General features: G+C 41.2%; 2 protein-coding genes across 2 annotated transcripts in view; one reads left to right on the top strand and one right to left on the bottom strand.

Moving 5' to 3' along the window:
* Positions 1-17,950, top strand: part of LOC117784538 (ryanodine receptor) — a 33,929-nt gene extending 15,979 nt beyond the window's left edge. Inside the window, exons 14-28 of the mRNA XM_034622294.1 lie at positions 849-2,008; positions 2,314-2,508; positions 2,576-2,691; positions 2,794-5,066; positions 6,028-6,507; positions 6,627-6,764; positions 6,972-7,246; positions 7,831-9,928; positions 10,205-10,317; positions 11,086-11,434; positions 12,175-12,475; positions 12,787-12,921; positions 14,262-14,681; positions 14,740-14,941; positions 15,011-17,950. Coding sequence (XP_034478185.1) covers positions 849-2,008; positions 2,314-2,508; positions 2,576-2,691; positions 2,794-5,066; positions 6,028-6,507; positions 6,627-6,764; positions 6,972-7,246; positions 7,831-9,928; positions 10,205-10,317; positions 11,086-11,434; positions 12,175-12,475; positions 12,787-12,921; positions 14,262-14,681; positions 14,740-14,941; positions 15,011-17,696 — 10,941 coding nt within the window. The 3' untranslated portion in view covers positions 17,697-17,950. The remainder of the gene's footprint in view (positions 1-848; positions 2,009-2,313; positions 2,509-2,575; positions 2,692-2,793; positions 5,067-6,027; positions 6,508-6,626; positions 6,765-6,971; positions 7,247-7,830; positions 9,929-10,204; positions 10,318-11,085; positions 11,435-12,174; positions 12,476-12,786; positions 12,922-14,261; positions 14,682-14,739; positions 14,942-15,010) is intronic.
* Positions 17,946-20,613, bottom strand: LOC117784539 (F-box/LRR-repeat protein 20). The gene is made up of 3 exons (XM_034622295.1): positions 20,482-20,613; positions 19,146-20,411; positions 17,946-19,071 (listed from the first exon to the last, which is right to left on the bottom strand). The coding sequence occupies exons 1-3, from the start codon at positions 20,530-20,532 to the stop codon at positions 18,352-18,354; spliced, it is 2,037 nt and encodes a 678-aa protein (XP_034478186.1). The 5' UTR covers positions 20,533-20,613; the 3' UTR covers positions 17,946-18,351.
* Positions 20,614-20,920: the final 307 nt, after the last annotated feature.

The raw sequence follows: 20,920 nt of genomic DNA, 5'->3' as shown, positions 1-20,920 counted from the left end.
CTCTCATAACTTTATTAAAGCTCAAGCGATTTCCTTGATTTGGCATCTATATTAAAATTTGTTCATTTTGAAAATACATTTTTTTCGTCCATCATTTTAATACTAAACTTGATATTTTTCAAAAGCTTTCAAATTGCATAACTTTGCCAAAACCAGGGAAAAATACCGAAACCGGTACCGGAACCGTTAACCGAAATTAACCGTTTCATTTTGATTACCCGGGATCCGGTAACCGTAACCAAAATAAATTTTCTTATAAGAACCGAAAACCGAAATGTTTGTACCGGTAAGCATTTGGTACACTTTTCCAAAAATGGTTTGTTGTTTTTGTATGTATATCATTTAGCTTATTTTGCTTTCTATAAAAAGTTAGGTTGAAGTTAGGTTTATCTCGACAAAATACGAACATATAGTACGTATGTATGTACAAATCTGTTAACATAGTTTTGTTTTATAACATTTAATTATTTTTTGATTTAATTTAATTGCTGTACCGGAACGTACCGGTACTGAAACCGGAACCGAAAGGAAAATACCGAAATAGTTCTGTTTACCGAAATAGTTGTTTCGGGACGTACCGGAACTGAAACCTGAACCGATATTTGTTTCGATTTGATTCCCTGGCCAAAACTCAATCGATATTCAATGAAGTGATATTTTTATCTATTTAGTACTACAACTTTTTATTACAAAAATATTAATAAAAATTTATTTGGTCCCTTGACATCTATTCGCAAACTTTCAAAACCCATAACTTAATCATATTTTGACCTTCTAATTGACCAAACTTGCTAAACTAGAAATTTAAATTACCTGACCTATTAATTATATGAAAATTCATTTAATAGGCCGAAATACCGCCAAGTCCAGTACCACAGGGGCCAAAGCAGCTGAGCTCATCGAATCTGGGCCAGCCACCAGTTGAATCGTCGGGCAATGAGATGTTCGATGCCGAGTGTCTAAAGCTGATCAACGAATACTTCTATGGAGTACGTATTTTCCCCGGTCAGGATCCCACGCATGTGTATGTGGGTTGGGTAACAACCCAATATCAATTGCACAGTCTTGAGTTCAACAAAAACAAAGTACGCCGTGGATCTGTTTATATTGAGGATTACTATGAGGTGCCCATCGAGAGAATTGATCGTCAGAGTTGTTACGTGGTAAGAGCTGATGAGCTGTTCAATGAGGTGACTCAGGATGCGTCGGGCAAAGGTGCATCTCAGGGCATGTTTGTGGGCTGCTTTGTGGATACGGCAACGGGAATAATTCGCTTTACTTGCGAGGGTAAAGAGACCTCTCATCGCTGGATGATGGAACCAGATACGAAACTGTTCCCGGCTATATTTGTGGAGGCGACAAGCAAGGAAATTCTGCAAATTGAACTGGGACGAACTCCAACCACATTGCCCTTGTCGGCGGCCGTGTTGCCAACGAGTGACAAGCATATTAATCCACAATCGCCACCTCGCTTGAAGGTTCAGTGCCTCCGCCCACATCAATGGGCACGTGTCCCGAACACATCTCTCCAGGTGCACGCTCTCAAGCTGTCGGACATTAGGGGTTGGTCGATGCTCTGCGAGGATCCCGTCTCCATGCTGGCCCTGCACATACCGGAGGAGGATCGATGCATCGATATCTTGGAACTGATTGAGATGGACAAGCTGTTGTCGTTCCACGCTCACACTCTCACACTTTATGCCGCCTTGTGCTATCAGTCCAATTACCGTGCTGCCCATGCACTCTGCCAGCATGTTGATCAGAAGCAGCTTCTCTATGCGATCAGGTCGGAGTATATGAGTGGTCCACTGCGTCAGGGTTTCTATGATCTGCTGATTGCCCTGCATCTGGAGTCCCATGCCACCACGATGGAGGTGTGCAAAAATGAATACATCACACCATTGGGATCGGATCTAAAGGAACTCTATGCCGAAGATGAAATGCGTCACTCGCTGCGTTCCCTTGTCACGGAATCTGTGCGTCCTCAGCTTCGCATGACGGAAATCACGTAAGTGTGTTCAGGTCCAAGTAACCTTCTCTATGGCCCCTCTATAGTTAAGATCCACACGACTCGTATTCACTTGCATACGAATACATTATTCATATGTATGAATGCTTCTTTATCGTACCTGATTCGTATTGTTCATAGCTCATTTTATTTCCAATACTTTTCAATCAATACAAAAAAAAAACAAAACAACCACCAACCACCTGCACTGATCCAACACTTCTTCTCAATGCACCACCAAATCGATAACGATACCGATACCGAAACCGATACCGATCACAACAACAACAACTCCCACCGTTCAGACCCCCTGTGATTGCAACATCTAGTATGCCAAGTGTTTCCAGCGAACCAATTCCCAACATCGATCAGTTGTACTCCCCGAAGTTCCCATTAGAAGTAGTCAGGCAGTTTGTCATGGAAGCTCTTAAAGATGCTGTGGAAATAAATCAAGTGCATAACCGCGATCCCATCGGCTGGACAAATGAGAATCTCTTCTTGTAAGTATTCAGAAATAAGGCACTACTTAAGAAAGTTAAAAAATGATCATTCAATTTTAATTTCTAGGCCCCTTATCAAGTTAACAGATCGCCTACTGTTAGTGGGCGTCCTTACAGACGAGGACGTTCAGAAACTATTAGTAATGGTTGATCCAGAGACTTGGGATGTCACGTTCGAGAGAGGTGGGAAACGGATAAAAGAGAGCACAGCAAACTCAAGAATATCAGAGAGAATAGAGAACTTTATCTAATTAAATTTCACACTTCATTTCATTTGCTTTTCAGAGGGAAAAGATGAACACCGAAAGGGTTTGCTTACGATGAAAATGGCCGAGGGAGCCAAGCTACAGATGTGCTATCTGTTGCATCATTTATATGACACCCAACTTCGACATCGCGTGGAAAGCATTATTGCATTCTCGCATGATTTTGTGGGCGATCTACAAACCGATCAGTTGCGACGTTATATCGAGATTAAACAATCCGACTTGCCAAGTGCTGTTGCGGCCAAAAAGACAAAGGAATTCCGTTGTCCACCCAGAGAGCAAATGAATCAGATTCTATGCTTTAAGAACCTAGAGTCTGACGATCAGGACAATTGTACATGTGGCCTTGATTTACGCAGTCGCCTAAGCGAATTCCATGACATGCTAATGCAGAAAGTATCGCTGAATGCACTGCAGGAGCCAGATGGTACCGAGGCAACTGCGATCGAAGAGATCAAAACGGGACCCATAACGAAAATCTATAGTTTCATCAACACCGTCAAGGAACTAGAAGAGGGTCCCAAGGAAGTGGAGGAGCCTGAGAAAAAGACACCTGAAGAAGTTTTCCGCAAAGTTCTAATCAAAACCATTGTCAGCTGGGCTGAAGAATCACAGATTGAGAATCCAAAATTGGTACGCGAAATGTTCAGTTTGCTAGTACGACAATACGATACTGTCGGAGAGTTGGTACGAGCTCTAGAGAAGACCTATGTGATCAACACGCGGGCACGAGATGATGTCGCCGAAATGTGGGTTGGATTGAGTCAAATACGTGCACTGTTGCCCGTCCAAATGAGTCAGGAAGAGGAGGAGCTTATGCGTAAGCGTCTCTGGAAATTGGTCAACAATGCCACGTTCTTCCAGCATCCAGATTTGATTCGAATTCTGCGCGTTCACGAGAACGTTATGGCCGTAATGATGAACACTCTAGGCCGTCGGGCGCAGGCCCAAAGCGATGCACCCACCCAGGCAGAGGGAGCCGAGGGTGTGCCCTCCAAGGAGAAGGACACATCCCATGAAATGGTCGTGGCCTGTTGTCGCTTCCTCTGCTATTTCTGTCGTACGGGTCGTCAGAACCAGAAGGCGATGTTTGATCACTTTGATTTTCTGCTGGATAACGCAAATATCTTGTTGGCCAGACCCAGTCTGCGTGGTTCGACACCACTTGATGTGGCATATTCGAGTTTGATGGAGAACACAGAATTAGCTCTGGCACTTAGAGAACATTATTTGGAGAAAATTGCCGTTTACCTGTCCAGATGTGGCTTACAAAGCAATTCGGAGCTTGTGGAAAAGGGTTATCCCGATTTGGGTTGGGATCCCGTCGAGGGCGAAAGATATTTGGACTTTTTGCGCTATTGCGTTTGGGTTAACGGCGAGAGTGTCGAGGAGAATGCGAACCTTGTCATTCGTCTTCTTATCCGTCGTCCAGAATGTTTGGGACCGGCTCTAAGAGGAGAAGGAGAAGGTCTCTTCCGTGCAATCGTCGAGGCGAATCGTATGTCGGAGCGCATTTCGGATCGCTGTAAGATGCAAGACGAGGCCGAAGGCACAATTGTCGGACTCAATTTCACCCATCCCCTACCCGAGAGCGATGAAGACGAAGACTATATCGATACAGGGGCAGCAATATTGAATTTCTATTGTACATTGGTTGACCTTCTCGGTAGATGCGCCCCAGACGTCTCCGTTATCGAGCAAGGCAAGAACGAATCACTGAGAGCTAGAGCTATTTTGAGATCTCTTGTGCCACTGGAAGACCTTCAGGGTGTGCTCAGCCTAAAATTCACACTCACACAGACAGCTCCCGGCGAGGAGAAACCGAAATCGGATATGCCCTCGGGCCTCTTACCCAATAACAAACAGAGTATTGTGCTGTTCCTAGAACGTGTCTATGGCATTGAGACGCAAGATCTGTTCTATCGACTGCTCGAAGATGCATTTCTACCAGATCTGCGTACTGCCACCATTTTGGATAAGAGCGATGGCTCCGAAAGTGACATGGCACTGGCTATGAATCGATATATTGGAAACTCGATATTGCCATTGCTAATCAAGCACTCAAAATTCTATAATGAGGCAGAGAATTATGCCAGTCTCTTGGATGCCACGCTGCACACGGTCTATCGGTTATCCAAGAACCGTATGCTAACCAAGGGGCAACGTGAGGCCGTATCCGATTTCTTAGTCGCATTGACATCACAAATGCAACCTGCCATGCTCCTAAAGCTATTGCGCAAGTTGACTGTTGATGTATCCAAACTATCGGAGTATACGACGGTTGCACTCAGGGTATGTATTGATTGATAACAATCTTTGATTTAATGACTCATTGACGGACTATTTAATTTTATGATTGATTGGTTATTTAGATGACTGATTTAAGTGCCTGACTGACCGACTGATTAATTGAATTATTAATTGTCTGATTGATTGTTTCATTAATTGATTGACTGGTTAGTTCACTGACTGATTTAATTAGTTGTTGCTTGATTGATTAGTTTATTGCCTGACTGGTTAATCTGTTATTGTTTATGATTGATTGATAACAATTTTTGATTTAATGACTCATTGACGGACTATTTAATTTGATGATTGATATACTGATTGATTGGTTATTTAGATGACTGATTTAAGTGCCTGACTGACCGACTGATTAATTGAATTATTAACTGTCTGATTGATTGTTTCATTAATTGATTGACTGGTTAGTTCACTGACTGATTTAATTAGTTGTTGCTTGATTGATTAGTTTATTGGCTGACTGGTTAATCTGTTATAGTTTATGATTGAATGATAACAACTTTTGATTTAATGACTCATTGACGGACTATTTAATTTTGTGATTGATTGGTTAATTAGATGATGGATTTAAGTGCTTGACTTACCGACTGATTATTTGAATTATTAATTGTCTGATTGATTGCTTTTTTAGTTGATTGCCTGGTTAGTTCACTGACTGATTTAATTAGTTACTGCTCGATTGATTAGTTAATTGGCTGACTGATTGATCTGTTATTGTTTATGATTGATTAATTAATTTATTGAGTGCGAATTTGATTGACAAATTCCTTGAGTAGTTAGCTGACAGATTGCTTGATTGATTGACTGATTTATTTCCTGACTGAATGAGTAATTGCATTATTAATTAATTGATTGACTGAATAATTGACTGACTGACTGATTAGCTTATTGATTGACTGTTTGATTATTTGATCGTTTGATTGACCTAACTTATCTGATCTTCTTATAGCTGCTCACTTTACACTTCGATCGCTGCGCTAAGTACTATGGCTCGACTCAAGGTCAAGGCTCGTATGGAGCATCTTCAGATGAGGAGAAGCGATTGACAATGCTTCTGTTCTCAAACATTTTTGACTCGCTGAGCAACATGGACTATGACCCGGAACTGTTCGGTAAAGCCCTGCCCTGCCTTATTGCCATCGGTTGTGCCTTGCCACCCGATTACAGTCTATCGAAGAACACCGACGAGGATTATTATGGCAGACAAATGGGGGCACCCGACCAACCGCAATATGTTCCCAATCCCATCGATACGAACAATGTACATCTCGACAACGACCTTAATTCGTTGGTACAAAAGTTCAGTGAGCATTATCACGATGCTTGGGCCAGTCGCCGATTGGAAGGTGCCTGGACATACGGCGATGTACGATCCGATAGCGAACGCAAGCATCCACGCCTAAAGCCCTACAATATGCTCACCGAATATGTACGTAGTATCATCAGCAATGGACATCCTCATCGTTTATCGCATCATATGAAAACTCATACTTATTAATATCATCTGTTCTTTATACTAAAGTCTTATGCTTATATTTGTTTGAATAGGAACGTGAGCGGTATCGAGATCCGGTACGTGAATGCCTCAAGGGTCTGTTGGCCATTGGATGGACCGTTGAGCACTCCGAAATGGATTTGCCACTAAATCATCGTGGCTCGACGCGTCGTCAATCGAAGCCCCAAATTGTATGTACTCAAAATACCCTTTGACTAACGATTTACCCCATCATTTTTGACTATAACGAACTGTGTAAATTTCTTTCCCCTAACACAAAATTGGCCAAAAACACTGCTACTACAAATTGAAAACCAAATGAAAATCGCGATTTATGACACGCGGGGAATTTCCATAATTAAACACGGTTGGCGCTTAAACAATAGCATGATTTTCAGAATGAGGGAAGTCCTTTCAACTACCATCCACATCCTGTGGACATGAGCAATCTGACCCTGAGCAGAGAAATGCAAAATATGGCCGAGCGTTTGGCTGAAAACTCACATGATATTTGGGCGAAGAAGAAGAACGAAGAGCTGAACAGTTGCGGTGGCGTCATCCATCCTCAGCTTGTGCCCTACGATCTGCTCACCGACAAGGAGAAGAAGAAGGATCGCGAACGTTCGCAGGAGTTCCTCAAGTATATGCAATATCAGGGATACAAGTTGCACAAGTAAGTAACGTCCATATTTGAAAGAGGGATCACTTGAAATATATACTAGATTGAAATTGCTACTAAAAGGGTAAAGAGTATAATGAGTTAGTGGGTATGTTTGTAACAGTCAATAGAATATATATCTTTAATTCGCACTAAGAACCAAATTGATATATACATGTTAGTCTGTTCTTAATCCCGATCTGCTCAAACAAGTTCATAACGATTGTATTAAAATGTGGAAGATATGGGAGTATTTAAATGTCGAATATACTCAACTGTAGTTTTTCTTGATTCATATATGAATTAGTATAGACTGAAAAAAAAAACCAACTTCTAAAATCAAGAACATACGTGTACACTTTAAAAACTTTGTTTAAAAATAAAACATTTTAAGACCATATTACTAATACTAAGAATATTATCTAAATAAGTACTATTTCATATGAAGAAACCGCATTAGTGTGAAAGCAGCAGGCGCCGTTTCGAATCCCACTCATAACAAAGTCAAAAGATATCTTATCTTTTAAGAGCAGAATCTTGATTTTAGAAAATTTTTTGAACAGTATAGCATATATACTTATTAATTGATCTGTTTTTAGGCCCTCCAAGGGTGGTGCTGTTGAGGAAGGCGGTGCCACACAGGCGGCCGTTGAGCTTCGCTTCTCCTACTCGCTGCTGGAGAAACTCATTCAGTATCTGGACCGGGCAACAATCAACATGAAGCTATTGAAGCCATCGACGACATTTAGTCGACGCACCTCATTCAAGACCGCATCGCGGGACATTAAATTCTTCTCGAAGGTGGTGCTGCCCCTAATGGAAAAATACTTTTCGACGCATCGCAACTATTTCATAGCAATTGCCACGGCCACGAATAACATTGGAGCTGCCTCGCTCAAGGAGAAGGAAATGGTGGCATCCATATTCTGTAAGCTTGCCGCATTGTTGCGCAACCGTTTGAGCGCCTTTGGTCCAGATGTACGCATAACTGTGCGGTGTCTGCAGGTCCTCGTCAAGGGAATCGATGCCAAGACGTTGACCAAAAATTGCCCTGAATTTATACGCACATCGATGTTGACGTTCTTCAATCAAACGTCCGATGATCTGGGCAATACTATAATGAATCTACAGGATGGCAAGTATAGTCACCTGCGTGGTACGCACCTGAAAACCTCCACATCCCTTGGCTATGTCAATCAGGTGGTTTTGCCCGTGTTGACGGCAATGTTTGATCATTTGGCTGCCTGTGATTATGGCAGCGATCTGCTGCTGGACGAGATTCAAGTGGCCTCCTACAAAATCCTAGCTGCCCTCTACCATTTGGGTACCGATGCCACATTGACCCACGAGCGCAAGTATCTAAAGACAGAAATCGAACGTCATAGGCCCGCATTGGGTTCATGTCTGGGTGCCTATAGCTCTTGCTTCCCTGTGGCCTATCTGGAGCCGCATCTCAATAAACACAATCAGTTCTCGCTGCTGAATCGCATTGCGGATCACTCGCTGGAGGCACAGGACATCATGGTCAAAATGGAGAGTTGTATGCCTAATTTGGAAACGATCCTAAGTGAAGTTGATCAGTTCGTGGAGTCGGACAAGACATACACGGATGCACCGCATATCATTGACGTCATACTGCCTTTGTTGTGCGCCTATCTGCCCTTCTGGTGGTCCCAGGGTCCCGACAATGTCAGTCCGACCAGTGGCAATCATGTCACCATGGTAACTGCCGATCATATGAACTCACTACTCCGCAACGTTCTCAAAATGATCAAGAAGAACATCGGCAATGATAATGCTCCCTGGATGACTCGCATTGCGGCCTACACACAGCAGATCATAATTAATACCTCGGAGGAGCTGTTGAAGGATCCCTTCCTGCCGCTGGCTGAGCGCGTCAAGAAGCGCACGGAGAACATGCTCCACAAGGAGGAAAGCATGCGAGGATTCATTAAATCGGCCACCGATGATACTTCTCAGGTGGAAACACAACTTCAGGAGGATTGGAATCTCCTGGTGCGGGACATTTACTCATTTTATCCATTGCTCATCAAGTACGTGGACTTGCAGCGCAATCATTGGCTAAAGGATAACATTCCAGAAGCCGAAGAGCTTTACAATCATGTCGCTGAAATCTTCAATATTTGGTCAAAGAGCCAATACTTCCTCAAGGAGGAGCAGAACTTCATCTCGGCCAATGAGATTGATAATATGGCCCTGATAATGCCGACGGCAACTCGACGTTCCGCCATTTCGGAGGGCGTGCCTGCGGTGGGTGGTAAGGTAAAGAAGAAGAAGAAGAACAGGGACAAGAAACGGGACAAGGACAAGGAAGTACAGGCGAGTCTTATGGTGGCCTGCCTGAAGCGTTTACTGCCCGTCGGACTTAATCTATTTGCTGGTCGAGAGCAGGAATTGGTTCAGCATTGCAAGGATAGATATCTTAAAAAGATGAACGAATACGATGTTATTGAATTTGCTCGCAATCAGTTGACACTACCCGACAAGCTGGATCCATCTGATGAAATGTCCTGGCAGCATTATCTCTACTCAAAGCTGGGCAAAACAGAAGAATCAGTCGATGAGCAGGCTCTGGAAAAGGTCAACGCCAATTCGAATGAAAAGGGCAAGGATAAGACCCAAGAAACTGTTGATCGCATTGTGGCAATGGCGAAGGTCCTTTTTGGCCTGCATATGGTAAGTATATGGGGGTTTTGGTAAACCTCAACCTAAAATATGGTATTGCAAATATATATACACTTAAATCTTTGATCTTTTACGATTCTTTTTTACCATTTCATACTATAATTCTGATTACATTTTATTTCAAACTTTGCACATTTTTCAATTTATTTCTTCGAACCGTAATCTCGTCGACTGTCAAACCATAAAACAAACAAATAATTTTCAACCCAATGCTGACCAAAATAAAAAAAAAATAATAAAAAAAAACCGTGAACCAAACAATTACAGATCGACCATCCACAACAGCAGAGCAAAAATGTCTACAGGAGCGTTGTATCGATACAGAGGAAGCGTGCTGTTATCGCATGTTTCCGTCAGACATCGCTACATTCTCTACCCAGGTTATTACCTATACTATACGTATTATCATCGAATCGATTGGAATCGTAGAAAACCTAACGCGGCACACAAAGCTATAGCCCTAACTAAAACTCTAGAAACTTTTGTTTGTTTTGATTCCCTTCTAAAAACTTGCACTGTTTTTTTTTTCGCCTCCCACCTCATCATTTTTGACTGATTTTAACTAACTTGTACTAAACGCAATACCACTCTGCTGTGACCTTAACCCATTCGCTGTATTATAAATATGTATTTTTATGCTCTCGCTATGCTATATATTATACGATCCAATATAGGCAACCGGCGCCAAGAACAAAACAAAACGTTGGAGTTCCAAAATTTCGGTCGCTCGACGCCAGGCAGTTATATCAAGCTTACGCGCCAAGCATCTATATCGTATGAGCAGGTGGTAGTCATGTGAATTACTAATATCTAATACATAATACATAATACATATTACTGTTTTCTAATAAAACGTTTTAAATAAATCGAAAATATAACCTTGCAGTATCAATCTGTAAGATTAAATCCATTCTAATTTCTTAATTTCGTGTAATTTAAGTTAATTTGTTTTTACTTACATCATCTTAAGATCTGCAAGAGTTATATTTACATTTCGGCGATCCGAAAATCCCTTGTTTTTAGCTTTCCTTTCATTTTGTTGTAGCAAAATTTGAAAACCTTACCTCAAGACTAAACGCATGCCAATCTGAAAATAAAAAAATATTATTGACTTTCTTATCAAAAATACCGTTCTTTATCCCCCATAGACATCGTGCTTGTAATATATTTGCCCGCACCTACTATGAACAATGGCTGCAGGAGGAAAATGTTGGTCAGGAGGTAATGATTGAGGATCTGACACAGACATTCGAAGAATCTGAAAAGTCCAAAAAGGATGAGGAGGAAGCGGATGGCAAACCAGATCCACTAACTCAATTGGTAACAACATTCTGTCGCGGTGCCATGACGGAACGTAGTGGTGCACTTCAAGAGGATCTACTGTACATGTCGTATGCCCAAATTGCGGCCAAATCCTGTGGCGAAGAGGAGGAAGAAGGCGGAGAAGATGGCGAGGGCGGTGAAGGTGGTGAAGAGGGCGAAGGCACAAGTATTCATGTAAGCTCAACTTAGATTGTCAATCAATCACTCAAACAATTAATCAATCCTAACCCAATTGTGCTATCAAATCAATCATTCGATTGAACTTAAGTGTCGAATGTCGCGACTTATGGTAACTATAACATCACGTATTCGCGTTTTACACAAAAATTGAGTTTTTCCTTGATTATAGCCTCTATAACTTGAACAACTAACAAAGTATTTAGTATATTAAAAACAGCAAGACTGCGAGTGTGATTGGGAAAACTATTTCAATGAGTCAGAATATTATAAAATCTATACTCTACTGATCTATTTTTTCTAAAATATAAAGAACTTAAAAACAGTTAATTTAAAAGCTGACGTTCGAGAGAGCCATTATTTTTTCAGCAGAATTTGTTCATATTTTAGAATTATATGAACATGAGAGTGTCAGGTTTTCAATTAAACAGCTGTTGGTGTTGATTATCCCTTTGCACTTGTGATATAAATCAAAAAAATTGATTTTTTTTAAATCTTTAGTATTTTTAAAACTCCTAAATGTTTAAGACGAATGGCAACATATTTTCTTATATGGTACATTCAATGTTTTTATGAAAATTATGTACGTATGTGCTCAGTGGAATTGAACTATAAAAGAAATGCAAAATGAACAAACCAAATCGGCTCTACAATATTTAGTTCAGGAGCGTTTGCATCCTTGTAAATATAATAAAACTGATAGTTCTTAAAATTCTCAATTACAAAAACTTTAATAGGAACAAGAAATGGAGAAACAGAAGCTGCTCTTCCATCAGGCGCGTCTATCAAATCGTGGCGTTGCCGAAATGGTGCTGTTGCACATTTCCGCCTCCAAAGGTATACCTTCGGAGATGGTCATGACGACACTCAATTTGGGCATCGCCATCTTGCGTGGTGGTAACATTGACATTCAAATGGGCATGTTGAATCACCTGAAGGAGAAGAAGGATGTTGGATTCTTCACATCGATTGCGGGTCTAATGAACTCGTGTAGTGTCCTCGATCTGGATGCCTTTGAGCGTAACACTAAGGCCGAGGGTAAGAGCGAATCTAGAAGTGCTTATAGATGTGATATCCTGCTTATAATTTGCTAGCCCTTTTAACTTTCTACTATTTTTATTATTATTATGATTATAATTATGGATTATTATTATTGTGGCATCATTTCTCATGCATCTGTCACATGTATTTCTATGTTGAAGTATTGATTTCGTTTTTCCTTCCAACTACTTTCCCAATCACCCCGCATGCCAATCACCACCACAAAATCACCAATCCCGTATGTATGAATACTTGATCCCCGCTATCGTTGTAAAAACCCAACCAAACTTTGCAACAACACAACAAAGAGTATATTCCAAGTGCGGGTGCAGGTCTTGGTGTCGGCTCCGAGGGCGCAGCGGGTGAGAAGAATATGCACGATGCCGAGTTCACATGTGCTCTCTTCCGGTTCATCCAACTCACCTGTGAAGGACACAATTTGGGTAAGTCTATGAATCAACTTATATACAGTCTGTCAATCACTATTATACACATTGAAGAAAAATACATGGTTTTAAACAGGAAAAATTGAATACATACACGACTAAAAGCAGTCGGCAAGGAAAAAATTACTAAGTATAAAAATTAAGTTAAGAATTAAATTAAAATTATTATAAAGTATATATAATGAACTGTAAAGAAAAAATTAAAATGATAATTAGATCTGAGGTAAGCAAAAATTAAAAATGATCTAACATCCAATCAGATCAATAAAGATTAGTGTTGGTATTAGTAAAAGTATGAAAATTAGACTAGTACAATGTAATGAAATATATTTGTATTAGTAAGGTTAGGGAATTAGCGAAAGGTATCGGGAAAGTGAGGATTTCAGGGAAGGGAGAGAGAGAGAGAGAGAGAAAACGTAAAAGAGGCTATTATAGTTAGTGCATAAATCACGAAACGAACCGTGTGCAGCGTAATCAGTTGTGCATGTAGGTAAAAATAAAGGCTTGTCATTCCTAGTAGACCTGCGAGGTACCGAAAAGATGAGGCGGCCCAAATGGGAACTAGAATCGATCTCGCCAACAATCAATTTGTGAAGAAAAACAACACCAAGAGTTTTCCTACGATTAAATAAAGACGGAAGCTTAAGAAGACGAAGCCTATCGGAGTACGGTACAAGATAAGAATTAGAAGCACACCACTTGGTTATTTGGATATTTACATTTAATTTTCAATCAATTTTTATAATAAAAATTCACAAATAATTTTTATTTATGATTTGTATAATACGAATTGAAATTAATTATAATTTTTAATTTTTATAATAAATATTGAAATTAATAGTTATTTTTCAACTATTTTATAAAAATCAGAATATAACTTTTTATTTATAGCTAATATTATAAAATTTATAACTGTTACGGTCTCGCATTTAAATATTACTTACGTAACAGTGTACAAAGGGTATATTAAGTTATTCAATTCCGATAGCTAAAGGCATATCAGAAACCATAAAGCATATTCTTGACCAACACAGTTCTAAATATAAAACGCATTTTTTTATAAGGAATGTTCCTTTATATTAGTTGTTATTCAGCATCCCACATAATTTTATGAAAGTCGTATGATTATTACAGTATTTGTGACCGCCTTAAGATTCTTTAAGTTTACAATCTATAGTTAGAATTGATAAATATGTATTTTTAGTCAAGCACTCGATTATAGTGATTTTTTTTTTTTGTTTTTCAATGTGTACACCCATTTTTGACAGACTTAAATACTATATAATTATATAGATATGGATATGTAAAGCTTAATTGAAATTATTTTCACTATCTAGAATGGCAAAACTATTTACGTACTCAGGCGGGAAATACGACCACTGTGAATGTGGTTATTTGCACTGTGGACTATTTGTTGCGTCTTCAGGAATCCATTATGGACTTTTATTGGCACTACTCCAGCAAGGAGATTATTGATCCGGCCGGCAAAGCGAACTTCTTTAAGGCCATCGGTGTGGCAAGTCAAGTGTTCAATACGCTCACTGAAGTCATCCAGGGTCCATGTACATTGAATCAGCAAGCCTTGGCCCATTCCAGATTATGGGATGCAGTCGGTGGTTTTCTGTTCCTCTTCTCTCACATGCAGGACAAGCTATCGAAGCACTCGAGTCAGGTGGATCTGCTGAAGGAATTGCTTAATTTGCAGAAGGATATGATCACCATGATGTTGTCCATGCTGGAAGGCAATGTTGTTAATGGTATGTCATAAGTAGATCTTGAGGATTAGTCGTATTAAATCTGTTATTGTTCCTTTAGGCACCATTGGAAAGCAGATGGTAGACACCCTTGTTGAATCCGCTGGCAATGTGGAACTGATTCTCAAGTATTTCGACATGTTCCTCAAGTTGGCGGATCTTATTGAATCGCCCAGCTTCCATGAGATTGATATGAAGAACGAGGGTTGGGTTATACCCAAAGAATTCCGAGAGAAAATGGAGCAATCCAAGAACTACACACCGTAAGTCAGACATCTGATTAAATTTAATCCCTAACTACCACCATATCCATATCTATGTCCATTTAACAGGGAAGAAATGGATTTCCTTTTGGCTTGTTGTGAACGCAATCACGAGGGAAAAATCGATTACAGAGCTTTCGTTGAACGCTTCCATGAGCCATCAAAGGAGATCGGTTTCAACCTGGCTGTGTTGCTCACAAATCTCAGCGAACACATGCCCAATGAGCCGCGTTTGGCCAGATTCCTGGAGACAGCTGGTTCCGTACTCAACTACTTTGAGCCCTTCCTCGGACGCATCGAAATTTTGGGCAGCTCGAAGCGCATTGAACGCGTCTACTTTGAGATCAAGGACTCGAATATCGAGCAATGGGAGAAACCTCAGATTCGTGAATCCAAGCGTGCCTTCTTCTATTCCATTGTCACCGAAGGTGGCGACAAAGAGAAGCTCGAGGCGTTTGTTAACTTCTGTGAGGATGCAATCTTTGAAATGACCCATGCCTCCGGATTGATGGCCACCGATGATGGAGGCGGCAATGTTAAACGCGATACGGCCTACAGTTCCTACATGAGCGAAGAGGAGGAGGAGCGTGCCGCTCGAGATCCCATCAGACGAACCATCACCGCTGTAAAGGAAGGCTTGAAATTCGGTGTCCATATGTTGAGTCCATCGAATATCAAGCATCAAATTGGAGTTATGCAAACAAAATCCATCCCGGAACTAATTGTCGGATTCTTCAAGATCATCTTCTATATGTTCTATTACACTGGATATGCCCATTTCTGTGTGGTGCGTTATATTTTTGGAATCCTATTGAATCTGATGCGTGGTCCGGCACCGGAGCAAGAGGACTTGGAGCCACTTGTGGAGGAAGAAACGTTTGGTCGAGCATTGCCCCCGTTACCATTAGAGGAACCACCAGGAACTGTTCAGGCATTTGGTTTGGATATCAACAAGGAGGAAAATGGCATGTACAAGGTTGTGGTCCATGAATCACCAGCGGGTTCATCAGTTGAGGAAGGCGGTGAATCCAGTCCAGAAGATGGTGCAGCTGTCACGGGTGAACTTATGGAGGGTGAATCTCACCAGGAGCCCATATCGATAGTGGATCTGCTCGGTGGCGAGGCCGCCAAGAAAGCGGCTCAGGAGCGTCAGGAGGCCCAGAAGGCCCAAGAGGCTGCTATGGCCTCCATCGAGGCGGAGGCCAAGAAGTCATCGGCGGCGCCACAGGAGACACCAGCTGTCCACCAGATCGACTTCTCGCAGTACACACATCGGGCCGTCAGCTTCCTGGCGAGAAACTTTTACAATCTGAAATATGTTGCCTTGGTTTTGGCCTTCAGCATTAACTTTATGTTGCTCTTCTACAAGGTGACATCGATTGCGGAGGAATCGGACGGTTCGGGTGAGGAGGAACTTATCTTGGGTTCGGGATCAGGTGGTGGTCCCGATATTGCTGGCTCTGGTCTAGGTGGTTCAGGTGATGGCGGCTCTGGAGATGGTGATTTCGAGGATGATGATCTACCCGAGCTTGTCCACGTCGATGAGGACTTCTTCTACATGGAGCACGTGCTACGAATTGCAGCCCTGCTCCACTCTCTTGTCTCCCTGGCCATGTTGATCGCGTACTACCATCTGAAGGTGCCACTGGCCATCTTCAAGAGGGAGAAGGAAATCGCTCGAAGATTGGAATTCGATGGTCTCTTTATTGCGGAACAGCCGGAGGATGATGATTTCAAATCGCATTGGGATAAGTTGGTTATATCGGCAAAGAGTTTCCCGGTCAACTATTGGGATAAGTTTGTCAAGAAGAAGGTGCGACAGAAGTACAGTGAGACCTATGACTTTGATTCCATCTCCAATCTGTTGGGCATGGAGAAGAGCGCATTCACGGCACAGGAGAGCGAGGAGACGGGCATCTTCAAGTACATCATGAACATTGATTGGCGCTACCAGGTGTGGAAGGCGGGTGTCACCTTCACGGACAATGCCTTCCTCTACTCCCTGTGGTACTTTAGTTTCTCCGTCATGGGCAACTTCAACAACTTCTTCTTTGCTGCCCATTTGCTCGATGTCGCCGTGGGATTCAAGACCCTTCGAACCATCCTGCAGTCGGTAACCCACAATGGCAAGCAATTGGTATTGACCGTGATGCTCCTCACGATTATTGTGTACATCTATACGGTGATTGCGTTCAACTTCTTCCGCAAGTTCTACATACAAGAGGAGGACGAGGAGATTGACAGGAAATGCCACGATATGTTGACCTGTTTCGTATTCCATTTGTATAAGGGAGTACGAGCCGGTGGTGGCATTGGTGATGAGATCGGTGATCCCGATGGAGATGACTACGAAGTTTATCGCATCATCTTTGATATCACGTTCTTCTTCTTCGTTATTGTCATCCTTTTGGCCATCATCCAGGGTTTGATCATTGACGCATTCGGCGAGTTGCGTGATCAATTGGAATCGGTCAAAGATAACATGGAGTCCAATTGCTTTATATGCGGTATGGGCAAAGACTTCTTTGATATAGTACCGCATGGCTTCGACACGCATGTCCAGAAGGAGCACAATCTGGCCAATTACATGTTCTTCCTGATGCATTTGATTAATAAACCGGATACCGAGTACACCGGTCAGGAGACATACGTTTGGAATATGTATCAGCAACGCAGCTGGGACTTCTTCCCGGTGGGCGACTGCTTCCGCAAACAATATGAGGATGAACTCTCCGGCGGCGGAGGCGGAGGCTAGATCATCCCCTCATTTTTATTCATTTTTTTTATTATAAGCCAGGCGACTACTTTGGACACACTTTATATGGTTGATATCGACATCGATATGATAACGATACATGATACATGTTTGAATTCTTTTCCTAGTCTATTATAATATAAAATTACTTTTAAGTAAACAATCTATTTTACATATATATGATGGACCTTTTCCAATATGATGACGATTCTAGCATGTATAACAAAAAAAAAAAAAAACAAAATGTTCTTAACTCAAACTCAAAATAAATCGATTCATTTTTACCGAAGGCAAACACGACAGTCTTCTTTATTTAAATATTTTTTAAGGTCACACGAATTATATAAATAACAATAAATATTAACAATAAAAAATGTAACTCGAGACACACAACACCTAATTCACAAATTGAATTATATTATTATTTTCATTTGGGTTTTTTTTTTTTTTTGCAAAAAATCACAGCTACTAAGTAAATTTTATTTAGCTTAAAAATTATGTCAACTCCAAATGGATTTTAATGGGATTGCGATTGCCACTAATTCAAATTTGTGCGATTTATATACAAGTGTTAAGGACTTGGATATCTTGACTAGCGAAAATTGTACAATTGAAAATAATAAAGCACAAATACAACGAAAATAGCCGCAATATATCAGCAATCGAGACGTTTCTTCAAACGAAAGAATTCGGCATTGTCAATGCTGTTAATATTGTCCATATATAAATTGCGCAATGTACGCAGTCCGGAAAGACGATCCTCAATATCCGTGTACATGCTACGACACCGATAAATGGATAACGTCTGTAGACATTGACAATTAACAATAATCGCATCGATGCTGTGATCCGTCAGTTGACTGCATCCGCTGATGTCCAAGGAGCGAAGGCGTTGCAGCTTTTCAGTTATAGTCTTGATACCCTGATCGTTAATATTGTAGCAATCGGACAAGTCCAGTATCTCAATTGATGGGCAATTGTTAACTAGAGATTCCATGCCCAATAACGATATCTGTTGGCAGTGCGAGAGCAGAAGCTTATTCAACTCAATGTGTTTTAGGCCATATTTCAAGGAGACATCACTTATTTTATTGCAGCCACGCAAGTTCAGGGATCGCAGGCCACGTAAAGCTTGGATATTGTGTCCTTCAAAATCCTCCTCATTGATGAGATTCATTTCATAGGCCGCAATCATCGCCTGCTTTCGCTTGGCATCGCGTACAATTTCCTCCTCTGCTTTGCTGCGCAGTGAGATCTTAATGGACTGCAATGAGCCTGTGAAACTATCTGGCGCTGGGTACATATCGCCAATAGAAGATGTCCTGTTTAGTTGCAGCTTGGACACATTTATGCCCGTTAATGCAGCGTCGGTTAGCTGAAAAATAATTAGAGTTTATTAAAGGAATCCTAATAATGGTTATATATATTTAATTCTATGCTTTGACTTACCCTGCAGCAACTTTCAAGAGACAGCTCGCGTAGCCAACAGAGCTGACTTATGATGAGCTGCATCACATCATCCGTGACCCCATTGACACAATTATTTAAGTGAAGCGAACGCAAGGCACGCAGATTTCTGGCTATCGCTCTGATAGCCTCTTCACAGATTGTCAGGTTTGATACGTTAAGCTCGAGGAGCACAGTATTCTGCTCACGTCCCACACCCTCTATAATGCCAGGACTGCTTATGCCATCACAATTCGAAATGTCCAAGTGTTGCAAACGTGATAAATTCCTCAAATGGATAGCACCCATGTTTGTAACGCCAGCACAAGCGCTAATCTTCAAGCTCTTCAGCTGGGGATTTGTGCCTGCAATGGTCACCAAGCAGTCATCGTTGAGACACACAGTTCCCGACAAATCAAGGACACTCAGCAGGGATTGTGTGGAGAGGAATCCCTTGATGGTTGCCACATTCAACTGTCGGCAACCCGACAAATATAGACGCTCCAGTTGCAGACCAGGCCGACCATTATCATCAGGTTGGCTGAGATCACATAATGCCATCAACGAGTGTCCGATTATTGTGTGACTAAAGTCGAGAACTCGCAGCTTCTTTCGCTGCTGGACGAGCACGGATAAAATGTATTTAAATGTCAAAACCGACTCACTGGGCGCACTTGGTTCGTTGGGATAAAATCGTCGGTGGATTGCATTGTGAAATGATATTTGGCATCCGGACATATTAATTAATTCCAGATTGGGCATAAGTGCAGTGAGGCGCACAAGTATTGCATCCGTGAGATAACGATTTTGTGATATTGTCAGCTCCCGTATGCTGGCCAAATGTGCTGATATTTCAGTCAAATCACATGAGTTTGAATCCAAAAAGGTAGCAGACATAAACAATGGTAAACATCGCGTGACTGAAAGCGATTGAAGATTTGGCAACATGCGTAGAATCCCATAGAACTGCTTATCATTCAAGTCCACATTGTCCAAGTTCAATGAATGCGCCGACTGGCCAATAAACGCCATCATTTTATGCGCCTGTCCCAGGGTGACATCCTCAAACAGAAAGTGACGAAAGCTCCTTTCGCATTTCAGCAAATCAATTGCAGGACTATGCTGATCCGAAAGGACACATTTGGTGAATCGCACCCGGGTCCGTTCAATAAACTCCGTTTGATATAAAGCGTTCCTCCATTGATGACAAGTGGCACCAGCTGCCAATAAATCAGTATAGCCCAAGTATTTGTATATGTGTAGAACAATCTGTGTGATTTAATCGTATATAGTAATTTACTGTCAGCTGACTTGTGAATCACGAGCGCAAATAACTTACCTCTAATGGCAGTTCACCATAACTGTAAAGGCAATAATCCAAGGACGACATTCTTCAGCTAATATGACTAACAATTCAAGTCCTTATTTAGTAGTAGCACACCAAATAGCACCCAAACTACCTCCTCCCACTAACTAACTAAACTGTTAATCAGTGCCAACAATATAGAGGTAAAATAGCTTTTTCTGGCCAAAAACCATCCGAAAAGTAGCTAAAATTGCGATGTAAAATAGCTCAAATACTAGCCAACTTTTATTAACTAAAAAAATTTAAACTACGCGCGTTTGATACCTAAAGTATACCAGAACTACTGGTAATAAATACTGAATTAGTAGTAAAAACGAGAACGCGTTAAGTTAATGCAAATTTCAAATAATAACAATAATAATAAATTAATAAGTTGATGAAAATTTAAAATTCGAAATTAGATAAAATTAAT

The sequence above is a fragment of the Drosophila innubila genome (genome assembly GCF_004354385.1).
Source record: "Drosophila innubila isolate TH190305 chromosome 2R unlocalized genomic scaffold, UK_Dinn_1.0 1_C_2R, whole genome shotgun sequence".
NCBI lineage: Eukaryota > Metazoa > Arthropoda > Insecta > Diptera > Drosophilidae > Drosophila > Drosophila innubila.
This window is presented reverse-complemented; position numbering and strand designations above follow the sequence as displayed.

Coding starts and splice junctions, on each gene's coding strand:
- LOC117784539 (XM_034622295.1), bottom strand. CDS start 20,532: ATGTCGTCCTTGGATTATTGCCTTTACAGTTATGGTGAACTGCCATTA. Junction 20,412..20,481: donor ATGGTGAACTGCCATTAGAG/GTAAGTTATTTG, acceptor TAAATCACACAG/ATTGTTCTACACATATACAA. Junction 19,072..19,145: donor CTCTTGAAAGTTGCTGCAGG/GTAAGTCAAAGC, acceptor ATTATTTTTCAG/CTAACCGACGCTGCATTAAC.